The sequence below is a fragment of the Uloborus diversus genome, chromosome 8 (genome assembly GCF_026930045.1).
Source record: "Uloborus diversus isolate 005 chromosome 8, Udiv.v.3.1, whole genome shotgun sequence".
NCBI lineage: Eukaryota > Metazoa > Arthropoda > Arachnida > Araneae > Uloboridae > Uloborus > Uloborus diversus.
The window spans coordinates 77,992,605-78,009,149 of record NC_072738.1 but is presented as its reverse complement, the minus strand read 5'-3'; the positions used below and the strand labels follow the sequence as shown (position 1 = coordinate 78,009,149).

The 16,545-nt window shown below is 31.9% G+C and overlaps 1 protein-coding gene across 1 annotated transcript; it reads right to left on the bottom strand.

Annotated features, from left to right (window-relative positions):
- Nucleotides 1-13,614: 13,614 nt before the first annotated feature.
- On the bottom strand, nt 13,615-14,566 carry LOC129228437 (uncharacterized). Its single transcript, XM_054863117.1, has one exon. It carries the CDS (start codon nt 14,497-14,499, stop codon nt 13,615-13,617), a length of 885 nt encoding a protein of 294 aa, XP_054719092.1. The 5' UTR covers nt 14,500-14,566.
- Between the last annotated feature and the right edge of the window lie 1,979 nt (nt 14,567-16,545).

The following is a 16,545-nucleotide window of genomic DNA, read 5'->3' as shown; positions in this document are numbered from 1 at the left end:
TTTTGAGGAAAAAAACTACAAAACTACATTAAATTTTTCTACATAGAAAGATTATAGAAACTTTTTTAAAAATACTTTACTTCCGGAAACCACATAGCATAAGAATTTTAAGAAACTATTAAAATCACTCTTAAAAACATATGTGTATTTATGGTAGAACTAAAACGTAATTGAAATTATTTTGAACTAAATTTTCAAACAGTATAATAATTGTTGCAAGAATAACAAGTAATAGTGAAAGAATAGAAGCAATGTAGTTATTTTTATATAACTAATTGACATATTTATGCAAAACAGATGAAACCATTTGACATCCATTCATAAGGAGCTTTTTTCTAATCAAGAACAAATGTTTTAATGAATGAACACAGCATTTTAACAATAAAAAAATAAAGATATTTACTTAAGTACACAAGTTAACTCTATTTCAAATGATTTAAGTATGTAACGAAAACAATCTTAGGTTGCTTTCGTAACAAACAACTTTGAAATGCAAGGGAAAAAAAGACAGAAAAAAAAAAGCAATTAGTTAATTTCAAAATATATAAAAGAAGAATACAACTTGGTTATAAAGTCTGAAGAAAAGAAAACCTTTATAATCTGTGGCGACAGCAAATAGTATAACAGCAAAAAATAAAGTTTTTTGATTGAAAGTTCAATTTTAGCAATTAAATTAAAAACACGAAGAAGTAATAACTTTTAAGCTTTTATCAGTATTAATTCAAAAACCAAAGATTTCTTTTTGAAATCGTGAATACAGTACGCTATTCACTTCGAGACAATGGAATAAAGGCAAAGGAGCTAAGGCATTAATGAAGGCTTCCTCTTTGCCTGTATGGTTCATTTTACGTCGCATTGAAAGGGTGAAAGGAAATTTCAAGCTAGGTAAAATAAACAACTTAACAGACACAGAAGCAATCCTAGGAAGTTCATCCTGTGGTTAATAAGTAAGATTCAATAATTTGACATTGAAGAAAAAAGATGCACAAATATGCGGTAGTGTGTAATTGCACCTCATTAATTTTACTTTTTTTTTTGAACAGATAATTGGTGGAAAATGTGTAGGGAATTAAAATATTTAATTTTGTAGAGCAAAAAAAAAAAAAAAAAAAAAAAAAAAATTCTTCATAAAAAATCAATTTTCCCTGATTTTTTCGAAATTCCCTGACTTTTCCCTGATCTGTCGCCACCCTGTTTTTAGAAGTTCGTGCAACCTTGGAGACACCCCCCCCCCTTTAACAAAGTTCTAGCTAAGTGCCTGCATGGGATTGATCAGAATTCACAAGAAAGATACAAGAAATTTTCGTACCTACTACATACTACAGTGAAACCTGTGTAAGTTGACCACTTGCGATGCACTACTTTAGTGGTCAACTTAAACAGGTGGTCAAGTTATAGAGGTTGAATTATATGGTACAGATCTAATTCTGTGCCTAAAAATAGCGGTCAACTTACAAGGGTGTTCAACTTTACAGGTTTTACTGTACATAGTTTTTTTTTTTACACAGTCGCAGTCAATAATTATAGGCTGGTGGCGCCATCATGTGTAAGAAATAATGAATAAAACATGCAAGAAACTATTTTAGAAATTGCTGACTTTATTATTATACAATGTGTAGTAAAAGAAATAAATTATTATACGTAACACTAAAACAATGAGAATTGACAACACACATGCATAGTATAATTACAGAACTCAACATTCAAAGTAGTAGATTCATTTTTTTCAGGTAAAATTTATTTCATTTGAATTGAAATTATTTATTAAATGAAATATTTCTTAAATATATTGAAAGAATGGGGTTAGAGCATCAAAAGAGAAAAAAAAACTTGGGGGGGGGGGGGGCATACATATTGCAGAAATTAAAAAAAAAACTAAAGTTTCCTTCAAATGTCAGTACACAATGTTGTGAAAAATATAAAGGTACATATAACTATAGTTGGGGGGGGGGGGACCTAACCTAGCAGCGTTGTAATGCTCGGACTGCAACTGATACATCACTTGGAATTACCTAATTTGTTCATTACTGATGGGTGTGGGTGCAGAAGAAAAAAAAAATTTGGCTGACACTGAGAAATTTTATGCATTGCAAGTATTACTTCATAATTTAAAAATGCTGTGAAAAATTATATTTCTAAATAAATAAAAATTAAAAACTACATGCCTACATAACTGTAACAGAGGAATACAACCAAAAATAATTTAATTGGATAACAAGTTTTTCTTATTAAGTCTTAAGTTTGTACTATAAATAGTGTTTCTCCCTCCCAACATAAATTTTAAATACAATTATTTTCAAGAAGCATCAATGAAAAATGCATGATTTGAGTGGTTACATGTCAGAAATTCTTTCACAAAATTATTATTTTTACATTCAATCTACTAAAGTAAAATTGTGATCTTGTTAATCATATAACATATATATCTATCTTTAGTTCTATGAGACCAGTGATTGCTTGAATAAAAACCATTTTTTCAAATTTTTAGTATCAGGTGCTGGACCTGAGAAGGTATATGATTTAACTCTTTTTTTACATGCTGTAATGCTATCATGCATTTATATTAAAATAATGAATTTTTTTTCCCAAACATAGGTCCACTTCCTTTATCTACCACAAAAGCAAACAAAAAGTTTTAATTAAAACATTTTATAATCAATTTTATATGCATTACTTTTTAGTTATATTATAGGAACCTAAAAACAATGAAAATTGTTTTAATGTCTTCATAATCTTTTCATTTATGAACCTGTTTTATCATCAAAAAATGTTTTTATAGTCCCATTAAAAAATAAAGTCAATAATATGGCTGCTTCCCAAATAGTTTCACTTGATGAAACTCAAAATTACAAAAGTAATTTTGAAATTCCTTACAAATTTTCAAGAGTTCATGAAAACAAATTAAATCAGCATATATTAAAATAAATAATACCTTTCATAAAGCATTCAAATAAATGCTTATGTTAGTTGAATAAACAGTGAACTAAAATGTATCAATGCTCCTGTGACAAACTCGTTGGCTTTACTTATTTTCTGATATTCAGACACAATTAGCTGCATTATTGCTTCACACTTGAGAAGGGTGCTGACCTTGTTCTTGATAAATGCTGATTCTGAAATAACTTAAATGCTAAAATTGGAATGCACTTGGGGGCATTTTTAAATATGAACATGAATATACAGGGTATTCAAAAAAAAGATCAGGTTTGAAATGCACATGTCATAAAACATGTTGAAAATAGACATCGAAGATTAATTTTATTTTTGCGTAGACATACCAGTCATACAGTCAATGAACTCCAATTTGTAACCTTGGCAAAAGTTGTCGACACGGTGGGAAAAATTACCAACTCCGATAATTTTAAAATCTATGATTCCTTTACCCCAAAATCAGTCTGACTCCAACTCCACAGCCTTTGTTTCCCTTCACACAAACCTGCCTATGAATTAGATTAGAGCTTCTTCTACAGCTTTTGTTGGCAGTTCAGTTCAACATCAAGGTATTCTTGACACGCCCCATGAAGTCTAGTAGTTAAGGCCACTGTCTTTCTATCATCCATCCTGATCCTTCTCAATGGCATGAGAATGAATCTATCAACTGTTTTGCGCTATCTGGCGATCCTAAGACTTTGTGTTAAAAGGTAGGGAGCAGGGTTGGATTTTGGACTGTCCAAAACGGGTTTAGGACAGGACAGATGGTTTTTACCATCTAAGAGTGTCTTAAACTGTCCAAAAGTATAGTAAAGTTAAAGGGGTGTAATCTAATCAATTCATATTTACTGCAATATTTGTAATGCATAATTACAAATAAGTTTTAATTAATGAATATTTGATAATATTTCTCTCCAAAATGTTCATTCAAAAAATATTTTACTTTAAAAAATAGTCAATAATTCAATTACATAAAACTTTATGTAACAAGTGGTAGAGTTATGAAAGAAAATTCAACACTTAGTCCAGTCATATTAGACACTAGCAAAAATACCCGGCGTTGCCTGAGTGAGTAATAATTATGAGAAAAAATCGTTACTTGCTTTTGTTTTCTGTTTTAAGTGAAAGAATTTAAAACACATCTTTTTGACGTGATTAAAAATAGAGTTTCTTCCTTACCCATAAAACTAAAATAGCAATAAGTATAAAGAACGAAATAAGTATTGATTTAGAAACGAAAGCACTATATTTAAGCATAAATAAATTTTCAAAACATGAAATTAATCTTCTCATGTTTAAAAAGATTAATCTGTGGATCCTTTTTTTTTTAACTTCTCTGCAGGCTATTGAAGTACTAAGTTTTAAAAAAATGTAGCAGCGCTCGTAATCCCCTTATACTTGCTTTAGTTATTTTGGGAAATTTTAATCATTGTGGGCTCTTGGTGCGATTTTACCGAATTTGCGAGAATCGTTTTGGGATACCTTCGATGATGCTCCCCCTTTCTTTCCTTTTACTTTGTAAAACAATATGATATTCATTTTCGTTACAGAGATATTATCGCCAGATGCTGAGATACTTTTGGTCACCATAAAATGGCACTAAAGAGTTTCATCCAAAATGTTTCCAAAATAAGTAGTAAAATTTGGCGATTGTTTGAAATTGTGCAAAAAGGAAAATTTATGGAAGTTTTTGTGCTGTTTATGGATTTGCCTAATTTAGTTGCTGGATTATTTAACACAGTAAAAAAAGTTTTTTAAACATTCTTTGATTGGCGATATTTTGTTTACATGGTGAAAGCAGAGAAACATTATGACGTAGTCTTCGGCTTCAAAAACAGGGACGTTGAAAAAAACTGCCAAATGCATCAGCTACGGAAATCTTTCTGCAAAAATTTTGGCAATTTGCTGGTTGATTGGATAATGAGTAAGTGTTCAATCAGCATAAATAATAATAAAAACCATTAATTACATTAAAGTTCTGTTTAAATGGAAAATCATCAGCCAAATCATGTATAATTTGCCAATCTTGTGCAAAAATCTTACTTCAAGATTTGACTTGAGAAAAGCCTTGAACAATCACGAAAAGCAAAGATAGTCAACAATACAACAATTGTCGCTATCAACAGGGAGTTGAGATGATACATTAAATATTGTATTGAGTTGAGGAAAGCCTTCGAACATGGAACTCAAAAGCTCATAACTCGTTTTTTATTCTACTTAGAAATTTCGAACAGGTGCCATCTTCAGCAGAAACATCAGAGCTTTCGATGGACATATAATGTAAATATATGCAAGTATTTTTTCATCCCTATATTAGAGAATTTACACGAAAATTGTATTTTATTGCCCCCTAAGGGGGTTTGCCCCCCCCCATAACGGGACGAAAACTACCCTATGTGTTATTCTGATGCATAAGCTATATTATTGTCAAGTTTCATCAAAATCCGTTCAGTAGTTTTTGCGTGAAAGAGTAACAAACATCCATACATCCATACAAACTTTCGCATATATAATAGTAGTAAGATTAAAATCACAAAGTGCGATGTAGTTCTGAGTTTTTAATATGTTGTTTGGGTCAGTTAAGGCAGTCTGCAGTTTTCAAAAACCTGTGCTTGCTACATAATTTGCACTTGCACTTGCTACACTAACACAGGGTGGCGACAGGAACTGTAAAAAAAGTTCCCTGACTTTTCCCTGATTAAGTTCACCAAATTTCCCTGATTAAGTTCACCACATTTCCCTGATTTACGTTACCAATGAGAACGGTTTCCTTTCTTTGCTCTACTTGAAATCCATTGTATGTTTGTATAAAATGCAGTATTTTAAACGTTTTAAGTTGTGTAAAGTTGTTGAACTAAAGATATATTTTTAAAAAATGCTACTTTTTCAATAAAATGGTAAAAAAAAAACATATCACGTCAATTTTTTTGGAAAACCCCCCCTACAAAACAGTATATTACATTTTTCTACACAGAAAGATTATAGGAAAAAAAAATACTTTACTTCCAGAAACCACTTAGCATAAGAATTTTAAGAAACTATTAAAATCTTAAAAACATATGTGTATTTACAATAGAACTAAAAAGTAATTGAAATTATTTTGAACTAAATTTTCACAAACAGTATAATAATTGTTGCAAGAATAACAAGTAATTGTTAAAGAATAGAAGTAATGTAGTTATTCCAGTGGTTGGAAGTAGCACGCTACAAATAGCGACGCTACTCTAGTAGCTACATTTCATAGTAGTTTGTAGTGTAGCATACTACTTTTAAAAAAAAGTAGAGTAGCGAGTAGTTCACTACAAAAAAAAGTAATTTGTAGCGATTTCTTGAAACTACTTTTGAATAAAGTTTAAAAAAAAAACGCATTTTTAAACAAATCTGACTAGTGCAAGTCTTGCGCAAGTAAAACTCGCACCTATCAGATTCGTAAGACTGAAAAAATACGAGCTGACCTCGGACATATTATTTTGATGCCATACATTGTATTTGTTTGACGCTATTAGTTTGTTTGGCATAGAAACTTTCACATTTTCCCAATATTCGCCTTGAATAGAGCATGGCTTAGAAAGAAAGATACGAATTGTTTCCGTTTCATGAAAACTTTGCCCGTTAAGCAAAAAGCTTTCGGTATCAATGCCATTTGCACATGCAGTCGAACCTCAACTTACGCGAGGGATGCGTTTCAAACTTTAGATAAACAGCTCGCTTATGCGAAATTATGTTTCACTAACTTCATATTTAGAAAGAAAAAAATGCTGAGCGGCGATTTGTACGTTAACAATCTGATGTTTCGACAAGTACGGTGCAGGAAATTTTGTCTTTCAGTGATGCTAAAGGGAAATTCCATTCACCAAACTAATATACAGTACCCAAGAAACAACGTGATATGAGCCCTGCGCTTCCACTCCAAAAATTTTCGTGTTGCGGGTGAGGAATTCGCGTCAACTGCAAAATGCGTTTCTCGAGTAAAACTCGCTATATAGACATTTTGTGTTAGTCGAATTGCGTTGTAGTCAGAGTCCACTGTTGTTTAAAATTGCACATTGAAGTAAAGTAAGTATTTTTAGTTATGTTTCATGTTTCGGATAATTAGTATCACCGTTTGGGATATTTTTCCTTTTTTTTTCTTTTTCACTGATCGAGTATTGATATATTGACATATTAAAAGTCAATGAGATGGTGTCTAGGTCCGGAACCCTAGCTTGAAGCTCAAAAGCAATTAATTCCTACGAAATATAAGTTCCTTTAAAATGAACTCATATAATGAAAATTAAAGTTTCTCTTTTGTTTAAAAGATGCTTCTCATCATCTAAATCACTTTCATGTATATGTATGTCTATGTAAAATTTAAATCAAATTATGACTGGATTTATCTCAATTTCAAGTAGCCGAGTTACACTTCTTGAATGAAATGCTACTTACTGTCAGGAAAGGATTAAAAATTTGAAGGTTGAATTCCTTCCACTTCTTAATCCTTTCTTGCAGGGAATATTCGTGCAAATGGTAAAAAATGTTTGGATTGACGAATTGTTTCAGTAAAGGAAAGAAAGAATAAAAAACTTATTGCAATATTCCATGTTTAAATGAGCCAATATATAATCTGAACATTTTTTAAATTTTTTCAGTCAATCCTCAACTGGTGTGTATGTGTATGTTATTTATTTATTTATTTTTTAAAAAGTAGCGAAAGTAGCGACTACATTTCAAAAGTAGTTTGTAGTTGCTACATTTTGAAAAAAGTAGTTGTAGTGGTAGTTAACTACATTTGTGCCAAAGTAGTTGTAGTTCGCTACAAAAGAAATGTAGTTTTTCCAACCACTGAGTTATTCTTATGTAACTGACATATTTATGCAAAACAGATGAAACCATTTGACATCCATTCATAGGGAGTTTTTCTCTAATCAAGAACTTAGGTTTTGAATGAATATAGCATTTTAACAATAAAAAAATAAAGATATTTACTTAAGTACACAAGTTAACTCTATTTCCAATGATTTGACTATGTAACGAAAAAAAAGCTTAGATTGCTTTTGTAACAAACAACTTTGAAATGCAAAAAAAAAAAAAAGAAATTAGTTAATTTTCAGAATATATAAAAGAAGAATACAACTTGGTTATAAAATAAAAGAAACATTTAAGCCTGAAGAGAAGAAAACCTTTATAATCTGCGGTGACAACAAATAGTATAATGGCAAAAAAACCAAGTTTTTTTGATTGAAAGTTAAATTTTAGCAATTAAATTGAAAACGCAAAGAAGTAATAACTTTTAAGCTTTTATCAGTATTAATTCAAAAACCAAAGATTTCTTCATGAAATCGTGATTACAGTACACTAATTACTTCAAGACAATGGTATAAAGGCAAAGGAGCTAAGGCATTAATGAAGGCTTCATCTTTGCCTGTACGGTAGTTTATTTTACATAGCATTGAAAGCGTGAAAGGAAATTTCAAGCTAGGTAAAATAAACAACCTAACAGACACAGAAGCAATTTTAGGAAGTTCATCTTGTCGTTAATAAGTAAGATTCAATACTTCGACGTTGAGGAAAAAAAGATGCACAAATATGTGGCAGTGTATAATCGCACCTCATAAATTTAACTTTTTTTTTTGAAACGGATAATTGGCGGAAAATGCGTAGAAAATTAGAGTACTTAATTTTGTAAAGCAAAAAAAATTTTTTTTTCTTCATAAAATCAATTTTCCCTGATTAATAAAGTTCCCTGACTTTTCCCGGATCTGTCGCCACCCTGTAACATGAGAGAAATCTGAAAAGGAACTGTTGAGGCTGGTTCTTTTAATGTTGCGATCAATGACAAACTAATCTCAAAACGTATAATGATCTTCGACCAACTCCACTCTAAGACACCCTTCTCCCCTGCCAACCACTTATTTACTTTGTGGTACCTGCGATACAAATGGAATGAAGCTACTTTTGTGGTTAAAGATAAACAAACACAGTTCACATTTGCATTACGTGCTGCTTTGACGAACAGGTGGAACCGAAAACTGTTGCAAGATATTGATGTATGCCTCATTTCCATACAGAGCACCCAGTTCTACCTCTCCACCACTCCCTCCACCCTGCCTGCTGAAGTTTGACGTTTGATATGATGAACCTGGGCAGATTCCTTTTCGTCTGCAAAAAGAATGAGTGAACTCTCACTTTCATTTAACATTCTTTGTTTTCCTGCTTGTCTCTCTTTGGATAACTGAATTTCATTACAAATTCGTCTGACATCAAAAATATTTTCTATCTAAAATAAAACTAGGTAAGTAACTTTCAACTCAAAAAAAAAATGGTGAAAACTCTTTAGAGTGAAAGGTTAGGTATGAGAAGAAGGAATGCTTGCATTGCCTACCGTAGGACAGTCTACTATCCGCCTAAAATATTGTTTTTTTTTTCCACCTAACCAGCATGTTTTTTAATACCGATAACTTATATGAACACATATTTGAGTTTTTTATAGCATTCTTAGCATTTTTATATAGACTACTAAGGCTCTCATACAGTCTTAAGTGTTTTGTCTCATTTCTCCAAAAATCAAATTTTTCGATGATTTATTTTTCTGTGATTGTTAGAAAACTATTGAAATTACAGGCTTCGATTTTTGTTTAAATGAAAGTCAATTAAATTTACCCTAATTGTATATTTAAATGTGGTCTTTAGAGTAGGAAATTATGTCGATATTCAACCAGAAAGCATAAATTTTTCATTTTTCGCAAAAAAAACAGCCTATTTTTGAAGCACAATATCTCTGAAACCCATTGGTCGTACAGAGTGCCACTTGAGCTTAAATTGTTCAAAATTAATGTATTTAAAAATGGATTTGCTTTTTTAGAACCAAAAGTAGCATAGCTCAGGAGTTAGAAAGGAAAATACTAAAAAAAATTCTAAAAACACAGTTTTTCTCGAATTCTGCAGCGAGCAAAGATTTTTGAAAACTTCAAACTTAGATTTACACTACCCTATTTGACCCAAACAACATATTGAAAACTCAGAACTACATAGGGTTTTGTGATTTTAGTCCTGGTACAGATGTGATATATCCCTTCATTTGGCGACATTCGATTTTTTGTACAAAATTGAAATATTTTTCTCGCCAATGAGGCGATAAAAATTTTTGAAGCATGGCATCCCTGGCTAAACTAACCTGTGTTTGGCAACCAGAAGGCAATCTTAGATCTGTTCAAACTTGGTTACTTGTTAGCGGTCCACGTTATATAGATTCCTGTTTTTTCGTGCAAGATACCTTATAGGAAAGCTTATTTTGTATTGGTTTAGATTCAGTAGTTGTGTTTTGATGAATAAATGTTAGAAAATGCCAGTTTCTTTAAACTTAACCATTAATTAAGAGTAAAATCCAACTTGGAGTAGGTCTCGTTAAGGCGCATTGTTTCATATGTTGTGTTTCAGAATGGGTGTGAGGATTTATACAACAACAACGTAAGTTTTTATTTTAGAATTAAAAAAAAAAACTCTCACTTCGGAAATTTTTTGTTTTTACAAAATCTTGAGGAATTCTTATAGTTTTTAACTTTATTTTTACTGTAGGTAAATTAATTTTACAAAAATAGTACGGTTACTTTATTCGAAAAGTGGATTCTTATCGATGCCACGAATTATTTAGACATATTCTATAAACGTGCCTCCTTTAGGTACTGAATTTCTGAAAATAAGTTGACTCTAGAATTTTACAAAAATATGAAGGTGTTATTTTATGTAAAATATAATAGGTATTTTAAAAGCATGTCCGGATAGCAAATTAATGTATGGTATTTTTGTATTGTTTATGTTTAGGATGTTCTGCTGAGACATCTCTACTTTTCATACATGGAAATTTGTGTAACTAACGTTTTTTTTTTTTTGGCTGAAATAGTTATTGATTTTGGGGACGTTTTCCGCTTTATACATCGCAATTTGAATCGCTTTGCTCTTTTTTAGCAGAGTATGAGAAGTTTTTGTTCAATGAAATGCATGTTGGAAAACAGTTTTTATTTCTATTGGTCACATATTTCATTGGTGAGATGTTATAGTAATTTGTTAATTTAAGCATTTTAAATACTTTCTAGTAATTGTTCTTTGTGTACAAAAACTTTCTAGTTTCTGGTATTTTTGAAGCATATATTCACAATGTTTTTTGTTGTGCTATTATCTTGTTTTTATATATATTGTGTTCTGAAGTGCTTTGATTTTGTTTTTTTATCTGAATTTTTCCTGTTGATGCTAAAAAAAGGATCGCTAAGAACGATGCATGACATATGTCGTCATACATCGTTTTCTTGGCAACGCTTTCTTGGCACCAACAGGAAAAAGTCGCATAGGGTAGAGGTATATGACATTCCTTAGTTCTTTTCTTTTTGTACATTACGACTGGATTAACTACCAAGACAACTAATTTCAGTTCCATTCATAACTCAAAGGAATGCTATTAGATGTGTAATAGGTGAAAAAAAAAGCTTATCTTTTTAATGGTTTTTGCATATAAGTTTTACATGATGTTTTAACGAAAATTCTTTTTTAAATCATTGATTAAAGTACAATAAATTAATGATCAAATATATGCACTAAAATTTTAAAACTTGTATAATTTCTTTCCTTAATTCATATTTATAATATAATACATTCTGTAACTCAAAAACTTGTCATTTGTTGCATTTAAGTCAATTATTGCACTATATTTTGAACACTTTCTCTTGCATAGAAGCATAAACGTTGAAAAATTGGGTTACTATTATGGGGGGAGAAAAAAAACTCATGTGCACAAATTGAAATTTTTAATGAAAAATTCAACTTCTGTGTAACTAGATTAGAATCAGCTGTATAAATAAGTTACATATATATTTATACTTGAATGTTACCGCCCCCCCCCCCCGCCCCATTGAATAAATCTTCAATATAAAACATAACTTTGCCACATTTTGTTCTGTTTTTGATATTTTCTCACAAAACAGTTTTTCTAAAAATGTAGTTTTGGACAGGACAGTAAAAATCGGCATTTACTGTGGTTTTTACCGTAGTGTCCAAAACCTTGCTAATCCTGGAAGGGAGTTGGTGGAGAAAAGGGTATTTTTAAATATAAGCACACTAAACAGTTGTTACTAAGTTTACAAATAGCGAAATACCGAATAACTTTTGATATTCAATTATCATATTTTTAAAAAATTGAAGTGGCGGGCAAAGAAAGAGTCACAGCATAACTTGAAACTACACAAGACTGAAGATACTTCCCTTCAGGGCAAAGCATTCTTCAATCAATATGCTTTATATTGCTTATTGTTGCATTAAGCTATTTTAAATTCGCACAAAAAAAGGCAAAACTCAGCCCCTCTGGAATGATCGGCACAATTAAATCAGCACCTGTTTCTGTGTAGATGCTGGTTTCTTAAACTTTTAAAAGTACACTAAAAAAAGCAGAGTTTGCTATAGAATAGGACTTTATTTCCATTCTATAAAATAATAGCAAAGGGTTCTTATTAAGCAATGCAGATTTAACAAGTTGGCAAAACCAGGTTGAAATATTGGCGATTTGCAATTTTTGTGTTAGGTGGTTGGTTTGATTAGGTTTTATGGCGCAAGAGGCTTAGTAGGTAATACTGCATCAAACAATTGTTAAATAGTGGAAAAAAGAGCCAAAAAAGTGAGTTTTACTAAGGAGCAAAGGACATTAAACTTCCAGAATTTTGAAAAATTTGCGAAAATAAACACATAAACGAAGTTTTAAATTTTGAAAGACGGGCCAAAAGGAATATCTGAGAAACAATTTTGAGCAATAGGTATAAAAAATGTTAACAACAAAATCAAGAAAAGACAATAACAAGGACATAATAACGAACACTAAATAAGAGACAAAAATCCAATCTCCTGAAGGAAGGGGAACGATTTAGGATGAGGTGTGTTCACTAGGGGTTCCTTCAAAGATGGATGGAGCCTAGACTTTTCATAAGAAAAAAAGTGGGCGAAATAGCAACCCTGACTACAGCAGACAAGTGTTAATATGACACTATAGACACACAGTCAAATCCCGTTCCAATAAAAGCACAAGGGAAATAATTTATCTTATCTTCAACAAAACTTTGTTATACTGATGTCATGAAGTGTTGACATTGTCTCCGAGTAGAGGATCACAAAAATCTTTGCTAAGCTAATATTTTTGTAGTAGGGTCATTTTACGGTACTTTGGACAAATGTAGAGTCTGTAACATGATTTTTTTTTTTGCCATTTTTATTTAATTTACTGTTTGATTTACAAATTATTTTAATTTGAGTTGGTATGTTGGTAGGACAAACTCAAAATAAAACTATGTGCTAATCAAACAGTAAATTAAAAGGTTATGGCAAAGAAGGTCATATTACGGACTCTACATGTTTGTCCAAAATACCACGAAATGACCCAGTAATGAACTTGACTGAAAAGGGATTCAACTGCAATCCATTTCCATAACAGGGTTTGAATGTCTGAAAATCAAGATTTGAATTTACAAAAAATAGTATGGTTTTAAGAAGTAAAAAAATAAGGTTATGATTACATTATTTTACTGTTCAAGTCTTGTGTATATCATTGAACTTTGAGAAATGTTAGACACAAGTTTTACTGTTGCAGATTGAAAAGAAACAAATACATGAACATGAACACATAGATTAAAAATCAATAAATAAATTATATATATTAAATTTTTGACCTTATTCAAGACATACAACACTACTACCATTTTGATTAGTTTTCTGTGACGTTGTCGAAATGAAACATTTATTATACTGAGTCTCACTAACATTAACATTCTGTAAAATTTTTACTTGCTTATCAGTTAAAGCACTGTATTTCTTTTTCTTAAAAACAAAATGTCGCAAACTGCCATTTTTAGGGCCATCACAGATCCCAAAACCTAGCGATTCCAACTTTTTCAGGAAAGAGCGAGCAAAACTTGAAGTATATTTTTGCTCTTCATCGGAAGCAGTAGGGTTTGGGGTGAGTTTTAGTTGCACACACCGAGAAGGGGTGATCTCGCTAATATTATGCATTAAAAGCCTCTTGATGGAAGTCTTATGAGAACTTAGAAAATCTTCTTCAGACAAGTCATTAACAGAAGAATAAGGTGATCGAGAGAGAAGGGTAGGTTGAGCTGCTTCAGAATCATCAGCTACAGATACAGAAAGTGAAGATGGCAAGTTAAGACCAGTGGTAATGCTATTACCAGATGCATTGTTGACACTTTCAATGCCACTTATTACAGGATTGAAAGATGGTTCCTTATTGGCTACAGGCAGCCCTGCAGAGTGTACAGACACAATCAAAGGATCTGCATTAGTTACAGCCTTTTGCCCTAGAATGTTATTAAATTTGTCATTGGTATTAGGCATAGGTTTGTTAATAGTTAAATTTCGACGAACATTATTTATGGGAACAGTTGTAGCAGGTCTTACCATGGTATTAGGCTGAAAAGTTCTCCTTGGTGCCATGTTTCTAGGTGGAGTAACCATAGACTGCATCATGGGCCTTTGCATCATATGAGGTGATCTAGTCATGATTTGAGGAGTTCTTACTGTAACACCAGGGGATCTTATCATTGGAACAGGAGATCTCTGAATTGGAGCTGATGGCTGGCCACCAACAAGATCAATTGCTGGTGCTCGGACTTTTGGTTGAGAATTATCAATTGTAGTTTGCTCCATCAAAGCATGACGTTGTTCGATAATATGGCCTAGTAACTCCCGAGCATGCCACACTGTAGCTGCACTGATTTCAGTATTCCATGTTAAAGAACCAATTGGGAGTTTATAATTTATTGCATCTATAACATTATCTAATACATGTAGAATGCAACTAAGACGTCCAAGATAAGATAGAGCAGGTTGATAAACTTTAAGTGCACTTTTGCGAGCAATTTGTTTTGCTTTGTCTGTTAGTTCGTTATGAATTTGCCCAAATTTTTCACTGGCCTCGGCACTGAATTTATACACGATAGACTGACTATGGTGAAGTTTCATCAAGGATAAAAAAATTTCATATAATTTCTCAGTGTCTGGATGTTCTGAAAATTGCTCAAATTTTGCATGGCTCTCTTCTGAACAAACTGTCAAAAAGGTTTGAAAAAACATATCTTGGAAATTGGGAACTGTATTCAAGGTTTGTTGAACAGCAGTAGGTGAAGATAAAACAGAGATATTTACCCTTGTTTTTGTCATCGTATTTCTGTTAACACGTGAATCAGTGAACCAAGACAAACCTGAATGCAATCGAAGCATAATGTCTATTTCTTCAGGTTTAAACATCAATTTATGAAGGGGCCAAGTGCTATTATAAATGGCCAAACCGTGACCATTGCTTAATTTTAAAATATCATGCAACTGATCCAAAGTAACCATATCAAAAAGGAACTTCCTTAAACAATCTTTTGAATCTTCTTCTTTACCAGCAGCCCACATTTCATTTTGCACCTTTAGAAGTATATGTTTCAAATGTTCCGCAACATCAACTCTTAAAAGAGATGTTGGTGTGATGACTAGAGTCCAAACAACAGCAGGTTCACGCCAAAGGCTAGATATTTCAACGTAACATTCTGTCCCCATACAAGCAGCTGCACAAGTCATTAAGGGGAAGAAAAATGATTTTTCTGTACATCCTAAACAATTAGAGTAAGTTGTGACAAAATCAGTGACATTTCTTGAACATACTTGCTTCAGGAGAAAAGGTACTGAAAGCGCCTTGCGAAATCTTCGCCCCAAATTCCTTTGATGTCAGTCCAGAAGAGGTGGTGGCCATCTTTTGTTATCTGCAAATAATCGGCAAATGAAAATGACAATATGTTTATAACATTGACAAGAATTCACATAAAAAGACTTTGATTTAAGATTGTTAAAGAGTTATTTCAATGAGTTTTCCCTCTCATCTTCCAGATAAATTTAAGGTCCTTTTAAGATCAAATTGAACTTTTTAGATGCATTACTTGTGACATCTATAAAACTGTTCTTCTGCTATACACAAAGGCCAAAAATTAGCAAACAAGGATTTCAGTAAGGCCATTACCTTATAGTGGCAGGTATCCATTAATAGCCCGGTCAAAATAGACCAAACAAAAGCAAAAGTTCGGAAAAATTCCCATAAAGCTGAAAATTGGTACAGACCTTAAGAACATCATTATACATGAAATGTCAAAAGTCCTCATCGATCTGAGTGGAGCTAAAAATTTTATGCAAGGTCAAAGGTCAAAAAATCAATTTTTCATATATATCTCTTAAACGATAATTGTTAGCGAAAAAATGGAGGTTACAAAGTTTGAAAGGTATGCAATTGTGTACAAACAGGTGGGGATTCCGAGGATGGGTCATGGGGGTCATACCTTCCACCCTAAAGCTACTAAATATAAGTTAAAATGGCATTGGAGACATATTTTTAAAAAAAATTTCTCTTAGACCCCTTATTTGTAACCCTATTTGGTACTTTGACTATGAAATTAACACAAATATAGTTAAGGACAACACTAAAGTGAAGTGTCAGAAGTCCCCATCGATCCTGATGGAGCTAAAAATGTTATTCAAGGTCAAAGGTCAAAAACCGATTTTTCGCAACTATCTCTTAAACGGTAAATGTTAGTGTAAAAATAGGGGATACAA

Coding starts and splice junctions, on each gene's coding strand:
- LOC129228437 (XM_054863117.1), bottom strand. CDS start 14,499: ATGATAAGATCCCCTGGTGTTACAGTAAGAACTCCTCAAATCATGACT.